Below are 16,004 nucleotides of genomic sequence, written 5' to 3' on the forward strand. Positions count from 1 at the left end.
AGCCCCTTTTGCAACGTAGAGGTCACAAATTTTTCTGAAGCCAAAAAACCTTCTTTGCTCCCGAGTTTTCCAAACATCCCTCCAAGTCTTTGTGAGATTCTCGCAGTGTTACTTGCTTTCTTTGCACTTTGCTCCTCAGGACACCTTGGCTTTTGGATACAACAAGAGAGGGAACAAGCTCAGTGATCCCCGTGGCGTAGACGGCCCACGACCCTCCGTGTCTGGACCTGCCTGCTTCTGCCTCCTCCGTCCTCTCTCTCTCCTGCAGCCTCTCCTTACTCCCTAGTAGACAAATTCCTCCCAAGCCTTTTTCATTTTCAGATTGTTTGACAATTCTTGCGTATTTGTTTTCCCGTGTAAACTTTCAAGTGATTTTGTCAGTTCCAAGTCACCTGCATTTGGGGTTGGCGTTGTGCGGAATACACTTCACTCAGGGAGACCAGGCTCCTCCCAGCGTCGCTGCCCCAGGTCGGGGAACAGAGTCGTCTCCCCTGGGGGCGGGGAAGGGGCCTGGAGTGCCTTCAGGAGGGGCGCCCTGGGGCCGGGGTGGGGGGCTGGGGCTGTGGCCCTGGGGTCACTGCGTCCCCGTCCTGCATTCAGGGGGCAGAGAGGGCCCACGGAACCCCAGGAGGCGGAGCTAAGAGAAAGACAGCACTCGGCAGTGTCCCGAAGGCTCAGAGTTCCTGAGGCTCTTGCTTAGTTAGCAGCTGGCCAGGAAACGCAGTTCACTGTGCAAGGACTGTTCTCTTTCACACAACCCAATAAGCTTTCTTCCAGTTTTTCTTCCTTAGAAATCTGATTGGCGACACTAATGTGTAAGCCCACATCATTTTGAATTTCACTTCAAAGTATCACTTAACCGTGATCCTTTAAGGGGAGTCTAAGAGCACTTGCTACTTCTCCCTTTTCTGGTAAGAGAGGCAGAAACTTAACTGGAACCAGGACGGCAGACTTTTGCCTTAATTTTTTTTTTTTTAGAATCAACACGTATTTATTATAGAAGATTTGGAAATACAAATTCCCAGTATAAAAGCAGAAACACACAGATTTCCCCGCCCACTAATGACTATTGCTGGGACCTTGGTTTGTATCTGTCACATCTTTCTTTGCAGTACCTTTTCTGGGCATGTATATATGTACAGTGTTTTATTTTATAAAAGTGATCATGTACGATTCCTCAGGAGCTTCTTATTCTGCCTCATGTATTGTGAGGTTCTTTCTGTTAAAAGAAAGCAACGAGACTTTTCCGGGTTCACTCACCCCCCTTGGGCAGCTGCCACATGCATATTTTCACGGGGACTTGTGTTTTCATTTCCAAGCCAGCTTGTGTTCCTTCTCCTGGAGAGGAGCTGGCCCTGTTCAATCAAGGGCTAACAATGGGTAAAATGTGATACAAGTAAGTCACAAGTCCTCTAGATGAGATGGGAAGTGAATCCTGGCAGTCTCTTTGGTCGCAGGGAACGTTTTCCAGGTAACGCAGTTTCTGGGTCCAGTTGAGCAAACTGGCACTGCTGGTGGCCATTCCCAGCCCCACTCCCGAGGCTGATCCTCTTAGAGCCAGTCAGAGCCGGTGGGATCGAGTTCACAGCGATCAGAGGAAGTTTCTAAGCCTCGTGACACCTGCTGAAGGAAGGAACACGCCCAGCACACACCCATGCGGTGTGTGGGGGCTCCGAGGGCACGTTTCAGAGGAAAGCCTCTACGGAGGACTTTACCAAGTGTCCCTGGTGGTGGTGATTGTCCCGTTTCTAAGAGAGTTTCTTCTGGACTGTTCCCTCTGTCCTGAAATGTTAAGTGGGTGGGATGAGAATATGAACAAGGATTACGGCCTCTCACGTGAAGACACCCCACCATGCATCCTCTCCTGGCTTCCTCGGAGCAGAAACCCAGCCAGGTGAGCCTGGCCTCTGCTCCGCCCCCGCGGGGGAGGACCCGGGAGTGCCGGGAGACAGGCTCCTCCCGCCCGCCGCAGCGGTCCCGGTCCTCCTCCCGTTCGGATCTCTCCGCTAGCCTTCCTGGGTCTCCGTTCCTCAAGACTCAGATGACCACATGCAGATAATTCAACGGGACCCTCCTGTGCCCATTTTAGGTTCAGTGCGACAAATTCCCACAAAACGGGGGCTTAAGACAGGAGGCCCCGGTTCTCCGTCCGCTCGGAGGCTCCGGGGCTCAGCAGGGCTGCTTGCTTTCTGACTTTTCTGGGGCGGGGGAGCCCGCGACCCACCCCAAGCTGTGAGGTCCTCAGGAAAATGGAAAACCACGACCGTGAGACTTGCTGGGCCCCCAGGAATCCCCGTCTGCTGACACGCGCTTTCTCTCTCCTGTGCGTCCCCGCCAGCGTGAAGTCCATGCACCTCTTGCCAGCAACCCCGGACTACTCGCAGGCCTCCAACCTCAGCATCCGTGCCAACAGCTGCTCATCACAGCAGGTGAGCCTGGTGCGGGGGGGTGGGGGCCGGGGCCAGGAGCGCGGCCACTCCAGGACCCCGAAGAGGGCCGCACGGCACAGGCGGTGCCGGTCTCGCATGCCCACTTCAGATGTTTGCAGTGTTTCGGGGCCGTGCTCCTTGCCCGGGAACGGTGGTGGGCGTGTGGCATGGTGTCTGTAGCCGTGAGGCACGCGTGCGAGAGAAGCAGGTGCGAACCATGTGCTATGAGGCTTGTAGGGCCAAGTGCACCGTGTCTGCGTGGCCCCAGCCTGTCTGCTGCGGGTTCGCCCCTCGTGGGCTCAGCAGCCCGTGGGCACGCAGTGCGAGGCTCTCCGAGGCCTCCCGGGGCAGCAGCGCGGACACGGTCTGCCTCTGAGGACATGCTGGTCCTGGGCCCTCACCGGGTTGGCCTTCAGCAGCAGAGGCTGGTCGGTTCCCGCCGGTCCTCGCGGGCCTGGGTGTGACCGTCTGGAGACGCTGCAGCTGCCCCCACCTTCCCTGCCCCGGTGCAGACGCGGCATTGCGTCTGAGGCCTGGGTCGGTGAGGGTTGGACAACCATCGTATGGACGCGGCTGTGCAGAGCGAGGACCGGATGGCAACAAATTCCCATCCATGATTTTAAAGCAGCCCCAGCTTGGGAACGCAAAGACAAGGTCCCATTCCCTCAGGGGGCACCTTGAAAGCTCACAGCTTACATCTTACCTCGCGATGAAAAGCTGAAAGCTCCCCCTTGAGACACGGGGTCCACACTCCCTCCGTTTACCCAATGTTGTGCTCGAGCCCAGCCCAGGTGAGGGTGAGGGTCTGGGCTCCTGAATGTAGGTCCCTGGTCACTCTTGAGACACGTGTCTGTGTGGGCGAAGCAGGGTTCTGTGTCCGTTCTCAGGCCCAGACGGGCACTCACACACACACCCGTTTCTCCCCGCTTACTGCTCTGGAGGAAGTCGCGTGTGACCTTGTGTTAAGACTTCCTGTGTAAGGCCTCCTTTGATACGGTGCACAGAGTGCTGCCTACTAAAGAGGAGAGTGACCCGCGTGTCCATCGCGAGGCGACTGCAAGGTGCCACCTCTCGTCCCCTTCGTGTGTGGGAGACGACCTTGAGAGGCACCCTGAAACTGCAAGGTCAGTCACCATGAGGCATATTAGGTCACTGGTTTACTTTTAAAGGGTCTTCCTTTGGGCGAATGCACTGATAAACTTTGGACCCAGGAAGTGCACTCCCGAGGATGGAGACAGACTCCAAGGCTTCCCAGGTCCAACCCTGTTCTGCAGTTACCTGGGCAGGGGGCCCCGCACACACCTCTGAGTGTGTGGGTGATGATTAAAGGAGATGACCCCGGCACAGCCCTCAGCACGTGGGAGCATCGGCTGTCTACCACCATTAACTTAAAGCCCAATCTTAGAAAAACAGACAAAGCTCTATGACAGACATGTTCCCTGTAACATTTTATAAACATTGTTTATAAAAACAAAAATCTGAAATAACCTGAGTTCAGTTCAGGTAAGTCGCTCAGTCATATCCACCTCTTGTGATCCCATGAACCGCAGCACGCCAGGCCTCCCAGTCCATCACCAGCTTCCGGAGTTCACTCAGACTCATGTCCATTGAGTCGGTGATGCCATCCAACCATCTCATCCTCTGTCGTCCCCTTCTCCTCCTGCCCTCAATCTTTCCCAGCATCAGGGTCTTTTCCAATGAGTCAGTTCTTCACATCAGGTGGCCAAAGTATTGGAGCTTCAGCATCAGTCCTTCCAATGAATATTCAGGACTGATTTCCTTCAGGATTGACTGGTTTGATCTCCTTGCAGTCCAAGGGACTCTCAGGAGTCTTCTCCAGCACCACAGTTCAAACTGTAGATTTGAACAAACTCTTCACCGAAAGCAATTTATTGGATGGCAAATGAGCACCTGAAAAGATGCCCAGAATCAGGCCCCGAGGACGCGCAGAAGAAAGCCACAGGGAGGGTCACCACACACCTGCCCGTAGGCTCCAACCTGCGGATGCCAAGTCTGAGTTAGAGGTGGGGAGGCCAGGCCCGTGCCCGGAGGCCAAATGGGCGCCTTCTGGGACCAGGCTGTCCTGCTCCCCGCTGACCAAGAAGTGTGCGCACGAGCACGTGTGACGGTGTGCTTCTCTGCTGGGGCTGCAGAGGCCAAGCTGCCCAGGCAGCTCACTTCCTTCTCCCACCCTGGAGCTACAAGTCTGCGGTGGGGCGTCGCCAGGGCTGGTGCCTCTGAGCCGTCAGCGCCACCTGGGCCCACGGTCTTCGTCTGGAGCTCATCCTCCTGCGAGGACATCAGGCCTCGTGGGCCGGGACCCACACGGGTGACCTGGCTCCCCTGTTGATAGCCTCCCAGCGGCCCGGTTTCCAAGGATGGTCACGTGCTGCATCATGAAGGACAGGACTTGAACCACGGAAGGGAGGGGACGCAGCTCAGCCAGAGCTCGCGGGTGGGGCCGGGCGCCATCCTCCAGCGCCCTCCCTGGACCCGGGGCCCCCAGGAGCCCTGATGCGATGGCCAGGGCGGGGCTTGACTCCTTCTGACCCGCTGCTCTTCCTCTCCTGCCCGCAGGAAGCGAGTGCCGGCAGGATCGCGTCCGCAGTGCGGTGAGTTGCCAGCCTTTCCACCCGACGGGGGCTGGGAGCGCGCCTCGGCGCAGGTCTCCTAGGAGAGAGAGCATCTGTGACGGAGCATATGGGGCAGGAAAGCCCTGTGCGGAGCTCAGTCGCTGCCTCTGCCTCTCAGCTCTGCCCCAGCCTGGAAGGCACGACCCCTCGCGGGCACTCTGCTCACGGCTGGCGCCCGAGCTGGGCACCAGGCATCACGCTCGTTTGACTTCTGTCTGTGGAAGTGTAGGCGTGCGTGTTCACACACACGCACACGAGCACACACGCGCATGGGCACACACACACTCTCCCCTGCAGCCCTCAGACACCCCAGCCCCGGCCGCCCGGCTCCCTCGTGGCACCGCCCCACGCCCGATCCCGTGTCTCCGTGTCTCTCGGTCCCGCAGAGTCAAGCGGAAGGAGTTCCTGCCCCCGCTGTCCGGGTGCTCCAGCCTGACCTCCGTCAGCACCATCACCCCCGAGAGCTCCCCGCCACCCCAGGTGAGCCCATGAATATTTCAGAGATAGTGCTTTGGCGCTCTGTTCACAAATCTTGCACCCAAACACCTAAAGGAGCGTCTTCGACACCTCCTACCGAAAGTCTAACATTTCGACCTTCCCCTCCTATCTGTGGTTGTAGGTGTGTGCGGTGTGAGGCAGGGGTCTGGCTCCCCGATTCCCATGGGATTTCTACTTTTTCCTGCTTCATTCATGTTGAAGGTGATTAATCCGTAGATAAGGAATCACTTCTGCTACTCAGCTATCATACACATTGTTCCTCAATCCTCCATTAGGGGTTGAGGAACAAGAGCAACCGACTTTTCGTGCTTAGTTGCCTTTTCCTACGGTGCCCGGCGACCACCTTCTTCCTCCCTTTTCTGCATGGCCTCTAGTCATCTTCTTAACGGTTGCCTTGAGGATCACAGTGAACATTCTAAGTTTATAACAATAAAGTTCTACTTAATTGAATTGAATAATACTAATTCAGTTTCCATGGTATTTTAAGTCAGTACCCAGTAGTGTTCCAAGACTCTCTTCTCACACATTTCCGTCTCCCCTCCTTTATGTTGTTAATGTCACAGATTACATATTTGTATACGGTGTGCCCATGAATAGAGATTTATAATTATTGTTCTATGCATCTGCCTTTAAATCATATAGAAAAGCGGAAGACTTACGAATCAAAGTACAATAATACTGGCTTATAAACTAACATATGTGGTTTCCTTTACCTGTATTCTTTATTGCTTTTAAGGCTTTGGTGTCTGGTATCTTTTCATTTTAACCTGAAGAATTTGGAGAGACTAGTAAACTGTGTTATGTCTTTTTAGCGTTTCTTGGATGGCAGGTCTATTGTAATAAAGTACCTCGGCCCTTGTTTACCTGAAAATGTCTTAGTTTCTCCATCATTCTTAAAAGATAGCTTTGGGGGGTTTGGAATTCTTGGTTGGTAGGTTTTTTTCCCCTTCATAACCTCATGCGCCCCCAGTGCCTTCTGGCCTGCATGGAATCTGATGAGAAGTCGCTGTTTATCACACTGAGGAGCTCTCCTCTGTGATTAGCTCTCTCTCTTGCTGCTTTCAAAATTCTCTCTTCAGGTTCTGAGAAACTGGCTGTGACGTTTCTCACTGAGAGTGTTCGGTTCACTTGCTTGGAGTCAAGTTCAGCTTCTTGACCGTGTTGCTGTTGTTCAGCCGCTTAGTCGTGTCTGACTCTTTGTGACCCCATGGACGGCAGCACGCCAGGCTTCCCTGTCCTCACATCTCCCGGAGCTTGCTCAACATGTCCATTGAGTCAGTGATGCCTTCCAACCATCTCATCCTCTGTCGTCCCCTTCTCCTCCTGCCTTCAATCTTTCCCAGCATCAGGGTCTTTTCTAATGAGTCAGCTCTTCACATCAGGTGGCCAAAGGATTGGAGCTTCAGCATCAGTCTTTCCAGTGAATATTCAGGACTGATTTCATTTAGGATTGACTGGTTTGATCTCCTTGCAGTCCAAGGGACTCTCAAGAGTCTTCTCCAACACCACAGTTCAAAAGCATTAATTATTTGGCGCTCAGCCTTCTTTATGGTCCAACCCTCAGATCCATACATGACTACTGGAAAAACCATAACCTTGACTATATGGGACCTTTGTTGGCAAAGTAATGTCTCTGCTTTTTAATATGCTGTCTAGGTTGGTTTAATATGCTTTTCTTCCAAGGAGCAAGCATCTTTTGATTTCATGGCTGCAGTCACCATCTGCAGTGATTTTGGAGCCCAAGAAAGTAAAGTCTGTCACTGTTTCCATTGTTTCCCCATCTATTTGCCATGAAGTGATGGAACCAGATGCCATGATCTTAGTTTTTTGAATGCTGAGTTATAAACCAGCTTTTCCACTCTCCTCTTTCACCCTCATCAAGAGGCTCTTTAGTTCCTCTTCAATTTCTGCCATTAGGGTGGTGTCCTCTGCATATCTGAGGTTATTGATATTTCTCTCAGCAATCTTGATTCCAGCTTGTGTTTCTTCCAGCCCAGCATTTTGCATGATGTACTCTGCATAGAAGTTAAATAAGCAGGGTGACAATATACAGCCTTGACGCACTCCTTTCCCAATTTGGAACCAGTCTGTTGTTCCACGTCCAGTTCTAACTGTTGCTCCTTGACCTGCATACAGGTTTCTCAGGAAGCAGGTAAGGTGGTCTGGTATTCCCATCTCTTGAAGAATTTTCCACTGTTTGCTGTGGTCCACACAGTCAAAGGCTTTGGCACAGTCAATAAAGCAGAAATAGATGTTTTTCTGGAACTCTCTTGCTTTTTCTATGATCGAACAGATGTTGGCAATTTGACCTCTGCTTCCTCTTCCTTTTCTAAATCTAGCTTGAACATATGGAAGTTCTTGGTTCATGTACTGTTGAAGCCTGCTAAGTCACTTCAGTTGTGTCCAACTCTGTGCGAACCCATAGACAGCAGCCCACCAGGCTCTGCCGTCCCTGGGATGCTCCAGGCAAGAGTGCTGGAGTGGGTTGCCATTGCCTTCTCTAATGCATGAAGGTGAAAAAAGAAAGTGAAGTCGCTGAGTTGTGTCCAACTCTTAGCAACCCCATGGACCCCAGCCTACCAGGCTCCTCCGTCCATGGGATTTTCCAGGCAAGAGTACTGGAGTGGGGTGCCATTGCCTTCTCAAATGTTGAAGCCTGGCTTGGAGAACTTTGAGCATTACTTTACTAGCGTGTGAGATGAGTGCATTTGTGCAGTAGTTTGAGCATTCTCTGGCGTTGCCTTTCTTTGGGATTGGAATGAAAACTGACCTTTTCCAGTCCTGTGGCCACTGCTGAGTTTTCCAAATTTGCTGGCATATTGAGTGCAGCACTTTCACAGCATCATCTTTCAGGATTTGAAGCAGCTCAACTGGAATTCCATCACCTCCACTAGCTTTGTTCGTAGTGATGCTTTCTAAGGCCCACTTGACTTCACATTCCAGGATGTCTGGCTCTAGATGAGTGATCACATCATCATGACTATCTGGGTCGTGAAGATCTTTTTTGTACAGTTCTTCCTTGTATTCTTGCCTCCTCCTCTTAATATCTTCTGCTTCTGTTAGGTCCATACCATTTCTGTCCTTTATCGAGCCCATCTTTGCATGAAATGCTCCCTTGGTATCTCTAATTTTCTTGACGAGATCTCTAGTCTTTCCCATTCTGTTGTTTTCCTCTATTTCTTTGCATTGTTCACTTAAGAAGGCTTTCTTTTCTCTCCTTGCTGTTCTTTGGAGCTCTGCATGCAGATGGGCATATCTTTCTGTTTCTCCTTTGCCTTTTGCTTCTCTTCTTTCTCAGCTATTTGTAAGGCCTCCCCAGACAGCCGTTCTGCCTTTCTGCATTTCTTTTTCTTGGGGATGGTTGTGATCACCACTTCCTATACAGTTTACCATCCTTCATCTATGGATCTTCAGGGACTCTGTCCGTCAGACCTAACCCTGTGAATCTAATCGCCACTTCCATTGCATAATCATAAGGGATTTGATTTAGGTCATACCTGAACGGTCTAGTGGTTTTCCCTATTTTCTTCCATTTAAGTCTGAATCTGGCAATAAGGAGTTTATGGTCTGAGCCACAGTCAGCTCCCAATATTGTTTTTTCTGACTGTATAGAGCTTCTCCATCCTCAGCTGCCAAGAATGTATCAGTCTGGCTTCGGTGTTGACCATCTGGTGACGTCCGTGTGTAGAGTCATCCCTTGAGTCACTGGAAGAGGGTGTTTGCTATGCCCAGTGTGTTCTCTTGGAAAAACGCCGTCAGCCTTTGCCCTGCTTCACCCCGCGTTGCAAGGCCAAGCTTGCCTGCCACTCCAGGGCTCTCTCCACTCCCCACTTTTGCGTCTCTGTCCCCTGTGGTGAAAAGGACGCCTCTTTTGGGTGTTAGTTCTGAAGGCCTAGAAGGACTTCCCTGATAGCCCAGTTGGTAAAGAATCTGCCTACAATGCAGGAGACCCCAGCTCGATTCCTGGGTTGGGCAGATCCCCTGGAAAAGGGAAAGGCTACCCACTCTGGTATCCTGGCCTGGAGAATTCCGTGGACTGTATAGTCCGTGGGGTCACAAAGGGTCAGACACAACTGAGTGGCTTTCACTTTCACTTTCCAGATGGTCCTGTAGGTCCTTCATCAGTTCAGCTCAGTCGCTCAGTCGTGTCCAATTCTTTGCGACCCCATGAATCGCAGCACGCCAGGCCTCCCTGTCCATCACCACCTCACGGAGTTCACTCAGACTCACGTCCATCGAGTCCGTGATGCCATCCAGCCATCTCATCCTTGGTCGTCCCCTTCTCCTCCTGCCCCAATCCCTCCCAGCATCAGAGTCTTTTCCAATGAGTCAACTCTTCGCACGAGGTGGCCAAAGTACTGGAGTTTCAGCTTTAGCATCATTCCTTCCAAAGAAATCCCAGGGCTGATCTCCTTTAGGATGGACTGGTTGGATCTCCTTGCAGTCCAAGGGACCCTCAAGAGTCTTCTCCAACACCACAGTTCAAAAGCATCAACTCTTGGGCGCTTGGCTTTCTTCACAGTCCAAATCTCACATCCATACATGACCACTGGAAAAACCATAGCCTTGACTAGACGGACCTTAGTCGGCAGAGTAACGTCTCTGCTTTCAGTAGGCTCTCTGGGTTGCATAGAACCATTCAATGTCTACTTCTTTGGTGTTACTGGTCGGGCATAGACTTGGATTACTACGATATTGAATGGTTTGCCTTGGAAACGAATAGAGATCATTCTGTCATTTTTGAGATTGCACCCAAGGACTGCATTTCGGACTCTTGTTGACTGTGACAGCTACTCCACTTCATCTAAGGGATTCCTGCCCACAGTTGTAGATATAGCGGCCATCTGAATTAAACGCACCCATTCCGGCCCATTGTAGCTCACTGACTGCTGAAATGTAGGTGTTCACTCTTGCCACTCCTGTTGGGCCACTTCCAATTTACCTTGATTCATGGACTTAACGTTCCAGGTTCCTACACAGCGTTGTTCTTGCAGCGTCGGGCTCTGCCTCCACCACCAGTCACGCCGGCAGCTGGGCCTTGTGGGTGTCTTGCTTCGGCTCCGTCTCTTCCTTCTCGCCGGCAGCTGGGCCTCGTGGGTGTCTTTCTCCTCCTTCTTTGCGGAGCTGGTCCTCCCCTCTTCCCCAGCGGCGTGTCGGGCGCCTGCCGACCTGGGGAGCTCATCTCTCAGTGTCCTATCTTTCTGCCTTTTCGCGCTTGCCTTGGAGAGGGCAGACTGGATGTAGATTCATGTTATCAGTTTGGGGAAGTTTTCATTATTTATTCAGCAATTTTCCTGCTCTGTTTCTCTCTCCTCCTCCTGGGGGTCCTGCGAGGCGTATCTTGATGGAGACCCACAGGCCCACCAGGCCCCTTTCATTGTTTTTTCTTTACAGTTCAGGCTGGATATTAATAATTTCAGTTCAGTCAAGCTGGTTTTTTTTTTTTTTGGATCCTTTTTTCACTGGTCAAATCTGTTGAGCTCCTCTAGTGAATTTTTAAATTTCAATTGTTATACTTTTCAGCTCTAGAATTTGTTTAGTTTCCGTTCATAATTTCTACTTCTTTGTTGATAGTCTGATCTGTTCTTACACCGTTATCCTGATCTGCTTTAATTCTTCGTCCGTGATGTCCTCTGACTCATTGAGTATTTCTGAGGCAGCTGATTCAAAATTCTTGACTATGAACTTGAAAGTCCGGACTTCCTATTTCTTTGTAGTAAATCATGTGGTAACGATGGAAGTCAGATTTGCTCCAGCCTGTTGAAGGCTGAATTTTGCAAAGAGTGTATTTCTTGTCACTGAAAATTTTCTTCCATTGCCTGTTTGGTCAGCCAGTGGCCTGAGGAAAACATCCTTGACTGGCTGCAAGCAGGAGGAGGAAGGTCCTGTCTCTTCTTAAGTCTTCCGCTGGGCGGCACGTGGGAGGCTGTTGCTGCCAAGGGGGCCAGAACCAGGACAGCAGCTGTGCCCACCCCCCAGCGAAGAGCCAGGCCAGCCAGAGCGCACACCCCACACCTGTGACGGGCCAGCCGCCAGCACTGCACGGAGTAGGGAGTGGGGACTGGCCTCGCTGAAGCTGCAGCTGGGCCCCGTGGGCTGTAGCCCACCAGGCTCCTCTGTCCATGGGTTTTCCAGGCAAGAACACTGGAGTGCGTCACCGTGTCCTGCTCCAGGGGGCTTCCTGGTCCAGGGATTGCCCGGTATTTCTTGCGTCTCCTGCGCTGGCAGGCAGGTTCCTTACCACTAGTGCCCCCTGGGAAGCCCCTCGGTGGAGGGCAAGCTTCTGAAGGTTCCTACAGCTCCCCTCTCCTTTTGGCAGACCCCCGTGCCCCCTGTCCTCCCGCAGGCTCTGCTCCACACCCTCCAGCGTGCCGTCCGCCCGCTGCGTTGCCTTCTCTTCACTCCACAGCAGCGCTTTGCTCCTGATTCCCAGTGGCGCTTGGGTGTCTGGCGACACCTCGAGCCGCCTCCGCTTCCTGGGCGCCACGCCCTTGGGTGTGCGTGCGCTCACACTGCCCTCTGTCCACTGAGGTTGCCGTTTTCATGCGGGGCAGGCACCCCACTGTTGCTGTCGATTCAGGAGGCTTTGCAGCAGCGACCCGCTGCCTGCCTGGACGCTGGGCCAACTGCGGCCCCAGCAAGCTATCCATCGGGGGCCCCACTCCCGCGGCCGCCCCCACCTCCCTTGCGGTGGATTCTGCGAGGGCCTCTCCCGCCGTCCACAGCAGCCTCCTCTGGGCCTTTGCTTTCTCCTCTTGGGGCGTGCGTACTTCTGGCCCAGCGAGGGCCCTCCTTGTTTCCCCTGAAGTTGTATCTTCACGCACTCACTTATCTATCGATATTTGTACCTTGACGATACTTTTAAAGTCCTGGACCAGGGAAGGGTCGAGAGCATTTACAGGCGTGCTGTTTGGACTGAGAAGTCTCCCAGCTGCAGACCTGCTTGTAAGTCTGTCCAGACTCTCAGAAGTTTTGCACAGGCCCAGTCTCTGGGACCCGCACACGCACCACTGAAAGCTGGAATCAGCGCATCCCTGACCGTTCAGCGAGTCCAGCGAGAACTGCGGTCCCCCTCCGACCTGCCAGCCGGCAGACACAGGACAGTGCCGCCGTCAGTCTGCAGGGCCAGGGCAGGAGAACACGCCTGTGTTCAGATGCCGGTGAAATGCTCAGGCTTCTTGGTAGGCAGAGCCCCGCACAGGGAGCAGCCAGCCTTTCTTGTGCTGGGAATCACGAGGGTCTCCCTGGCTTCCTGAGACCCTCACATGCGTCAGACAAAGTACACCTGTGTCCGTCCTGACACACAGGGCGGAGAAGGGTCAGCCTCTCACCGAGGCTGCCAGGTTCCAGCCCCAGCTCGAGGGGAAGACTCTAAAGCGCTCGGTGCCCACCGCAGCTCACGGAGGGTGGGGGCAGACCTGCCTGTCTCTGGAGTGTCCTCCAAAGCGTCACCTGTTTCGCTCTCTTTGGCAGTATGACAAGCCCTACATCCCGGGCTCCCTGTGATTTCTCTTTCTGTAGAACACAAAGGATCGGAGAGAAAGCAAGCAACTGAGGGCAGGAGACGCGGCTGAGAACCGAGGCTCCGCCTCAGGTGAGACCCTCTGCAGTCTGGGCACGTCGAGACCTACCTAAATTTGATTGTCTAGAATGTCCAATATTCCCAAAAGAAAAAGGAGAGAAATCACCAGAGAAAGCCAGGGCTGGGACCCCTGTGTCTGTGATGCAGACGAGGGGGAGCCTGCCAGGGGGTCCACAGACAGCGCCCGCCCCCGCTGTGTGCCCGACAGCGGTGGGCTCCAGACGTAAAGCTGGGCATGGGTCTAAGCAGCAGCGGCAAACGTCTTCCCGGGCTGAGGGCCGCCCTGGTGTCCCCACCAGAGCTGAGGAGCCCGAGAGTGACGGTGGCCGAGCTCGTGGTGGCCGCAGGGCAGGGTCCCGCAGACCCTCGGGCTCAGCCCCACCGCACCCCGCCTGCCGGCGTCTCTGGAGCTTTCACACAGTCCTCTTCATTCGTGAGTCTTCATCCTTTCAGAGTGTAAACAACATCCACCACTCAGCTTTCCAACAGTGAACGTTCACGATGCTAACTTCTCACGAGCGTGCGTCCCTGAGCACAGGACACCTGAGCTGTTAACTTTTCAAAACGTTCAGCGCCTCTGACCCCTGGGAGGGAGCTGGCGGCCGGGAAGGCTAGTTTAATGTCTACGTGGTTCCACGTAAGGTGGTTTTGGAGGATCACAAAATACGAATGTGCTGTCAGTGAAACTGGAGAAGAAGGGAGGTTGTTCTGTGAGCCTGAGCGAGCAGACTGACTCCCAGGAGGGAAGGCGCAGGGGGGCGCGGGGTGCACCCCGTACCGCAGGGAGGGCTTCCTGTGGGCGGTAAACCCGCTGGGAGGTAAGGGAGCCTCGGGCGGGGACTGAGGCAGAGAGACATCCAGAGAGACGCCCGGGGCATCAGCCCCGATGAGTTTAGCCTTCACAGACGTGCAGAAGGCAGACACAGAGGGCCAAGTCCAGGGCTGACTCGACGTTACGGGTTAAGATGTCCCATAAAACAGGGACCCCCAGGTGCAGAGGCGAGCAAGAGGGCCCCAGCGCTCCAGCCCCGGCCTCAGCCCTTGGGGAGAGGGGAAGGGAGCAGGAGCGCTGCCGGCCTTGGACGCCGGCCGACCCCGACTTTGTGAGAGGGGGTGACCCCGTAGGCTCGCCCTTCATCGCGCAACGCTGCTTCCTTGCGGACGACACGGACAGAACAGGGAAAACCGGCCGCTCCTTGTCCGAGTGGCTGACGCCCCGTGGAGACCAGGGTCCTGAGTGAGAGTCCGCGAAACCACAGGAGAGACAGCCCCAAGGGCCTCGGGACTCAGCAGGCGAAACCACCAAATAACCACGGGGTTTGCTTTGCTTAGAGAAATAAAAGACAAAGTTCAAAATATCTGAAGGGAACAGAAAACTGTTCATCACCAAACACATTTGCGGGGCCTCCCTGGTGGCTCAGTGGTAAAGGCCCAACTGCCAGTGTGGGAGACCCAGGTTCCATCCCTGGGTCAGGAAGATGCTCTGGAGGAGGAAATGGCAACCTGCTCCAGTACCCTTGCCTGGAAAATCCCATGGACAGAGGAGCCTGGTGGGCTACTGCCCATGGGGTGGCAAAGAGTAGGGCGCGACTGAGCGTGAGCAAAGCGCGCTTGAGGAGGAGTGGGACAGAGCTTACAGGCGTGCTGAGGGGCAGGAGAGGCGCCCAGGGCTGAGCCTGGGCTTTGCTGCCAGCGCCAGGCCCTGCCGTCGGGGGCCTGCGTGCAGGGCCCTGTGCGGTGTCCGGGCTCCACTCCCATCCCTGCCCTGAGGTGCTCATGGGGACGTCTCCTTTCTCTGCAGAAGCCCAGGGGCCCGAACCAGCCGAGTCCCGCGTCCAGGGGTCCTTTTCCACCGGGATCCCAGCTGCGGAGTCTGTCCCAGAAGCCCTCGAGCTGCCGTCCCTGCTGCAGGGCCGTGACCAGGACGTGTGGGCCCAGAAGCACCAGGACACTGTCCCCAGCCGCCAGGAGCCCCGGGCCGTGGAGTCCACGGTCATCAACATCCCTGGAGGGCTGGACAGCGAGCTGGACGTCCAGCAGGTGCCTCGCACGCTGGTGGTGATGCCGTTTGTCCCGGCGCCCGAGAGCCTGCCTGCCATCAAGGAAGAGTGTGGGGAGGAGGGGACCCCGGTCATCAGGGAGGTGGGGGGCTGCACCCCGATGAAGGCCCCTGTGCCCAGCAGCCCCACCCCTGTCACCATGATCGTGATGCCGGAGGACCCGGAGCTCGGGGACAGGGCTCCTCAGCTCGTGTAGAGCCAGGGCGCATCCCCAGGCCCCCAGGCCGCCCCTCCCTCTGGCTGGCATTGCCCATGCCACCCAGCCTGGCTTCCACCTCGAGGAGGACACCTGGGCCCCGCTGCCCACCTTCAGAGCCCCGCCCCCTGGCACCAAGAGGGAACAGAGCCGAAGCCCGCTGCTTCTGGCCACGCGGAAGAGTCTCATGAACTCGCATCTCCCTCACTCCAGAAGCCATATCTTAAAGACCCGCCTAGTTTTCTAAACACGTCTATATGTTATTCCAGAAAGAGGGCAGATTCAAGACGGTCTGGGTGCCGTGTTTTCACTCTCATTGATTATTAATATTTTTAACTGTATGACTTTAAGGAGCTTTATAAGGAAATTCTTTGGAACTCTTTATTAAGTTTTATAGGAAATAATAAAAGTTAATTCTAACGGCAACGAACTTGAAATCAGTCCTGGTAGATGGCTTTTGGGCAGCGGCTTCCGCGGAGGGTTGGCAACCAACCCTGACCCTCCCCCATGCTGGCGCTGGGGTCTGCAGCCTGGTGGGAACCAGGCCTAGTCTGGGCCTCCAGAACAGGTTCCCAAGCCTGTCTCTGGCGGAGACCCCTGCATTGA

At 54.4% G+C, this 16,004-nt stretch overlaps 1 protein-coding gene across 1 annotated transcript; it reads left to right on the plus strand.

Annotated features, from left to right (window-relative positions):
* On the plus strand, nucleotides 4,486–15,398 carry LOC102185313. The gene is made up of 5 exons (XM_018065485.1): nucleotides 4,486–4,758; nucleotides 5,007–5,041; nucleotides 5,449–5,542; nucleotides 13,082–13,154; nucleotides 14,944–15,398. Exons 1-5 carry the CDS (start codon nucleotides 4,486–4,488, stop codon nucleotides 15,396–15,398), a joined length of 930 nt encoding a protein of 309 aa, XP_017920974.1.

Source organism: Capra hircus, chromosome 20, assembly GCF_001704415.2.
Source record: "Capra hircus breed San Clemente chromosome 20, ASM170441v1, whole genome shotgun sequence".
Classification (NCBI taxonomy): domain Eukaryota; kingdom Metazoa; phylum Chordata; class Mammalia; order Artiodactyla; family Bovidae; genus Capra; species Capra hircus.

What these genes read in the sequence shown, in the direction of transcription:
- LOC102185313 (XM_018065485.1), top strand. Translation starts at nt 4,486, where the DNA reads ATGGGCGCCTTCTGGGACCAGGCTGTCCTGCTCCCCGCTGACCAAGAA. An exon ending in GTGGGCCGGGACCCACACGG is followed by an intron (nt 4,759 to 5,006) that starts GTGACCTGGCTC and finishes TCCTGCCCGCAG; the next exon opens with GAAGCGAGTGCCGGCAGGAT. An exon ending in GAACCGAGGCTCCGCCTCAG is followed by an intron (nt 13,155 to 14,943) that starts GTGAGACCCTCT and finishes CTTTCTCTGCAG; the next exon opens with AAGCCCAGGGGCCCGAACCA.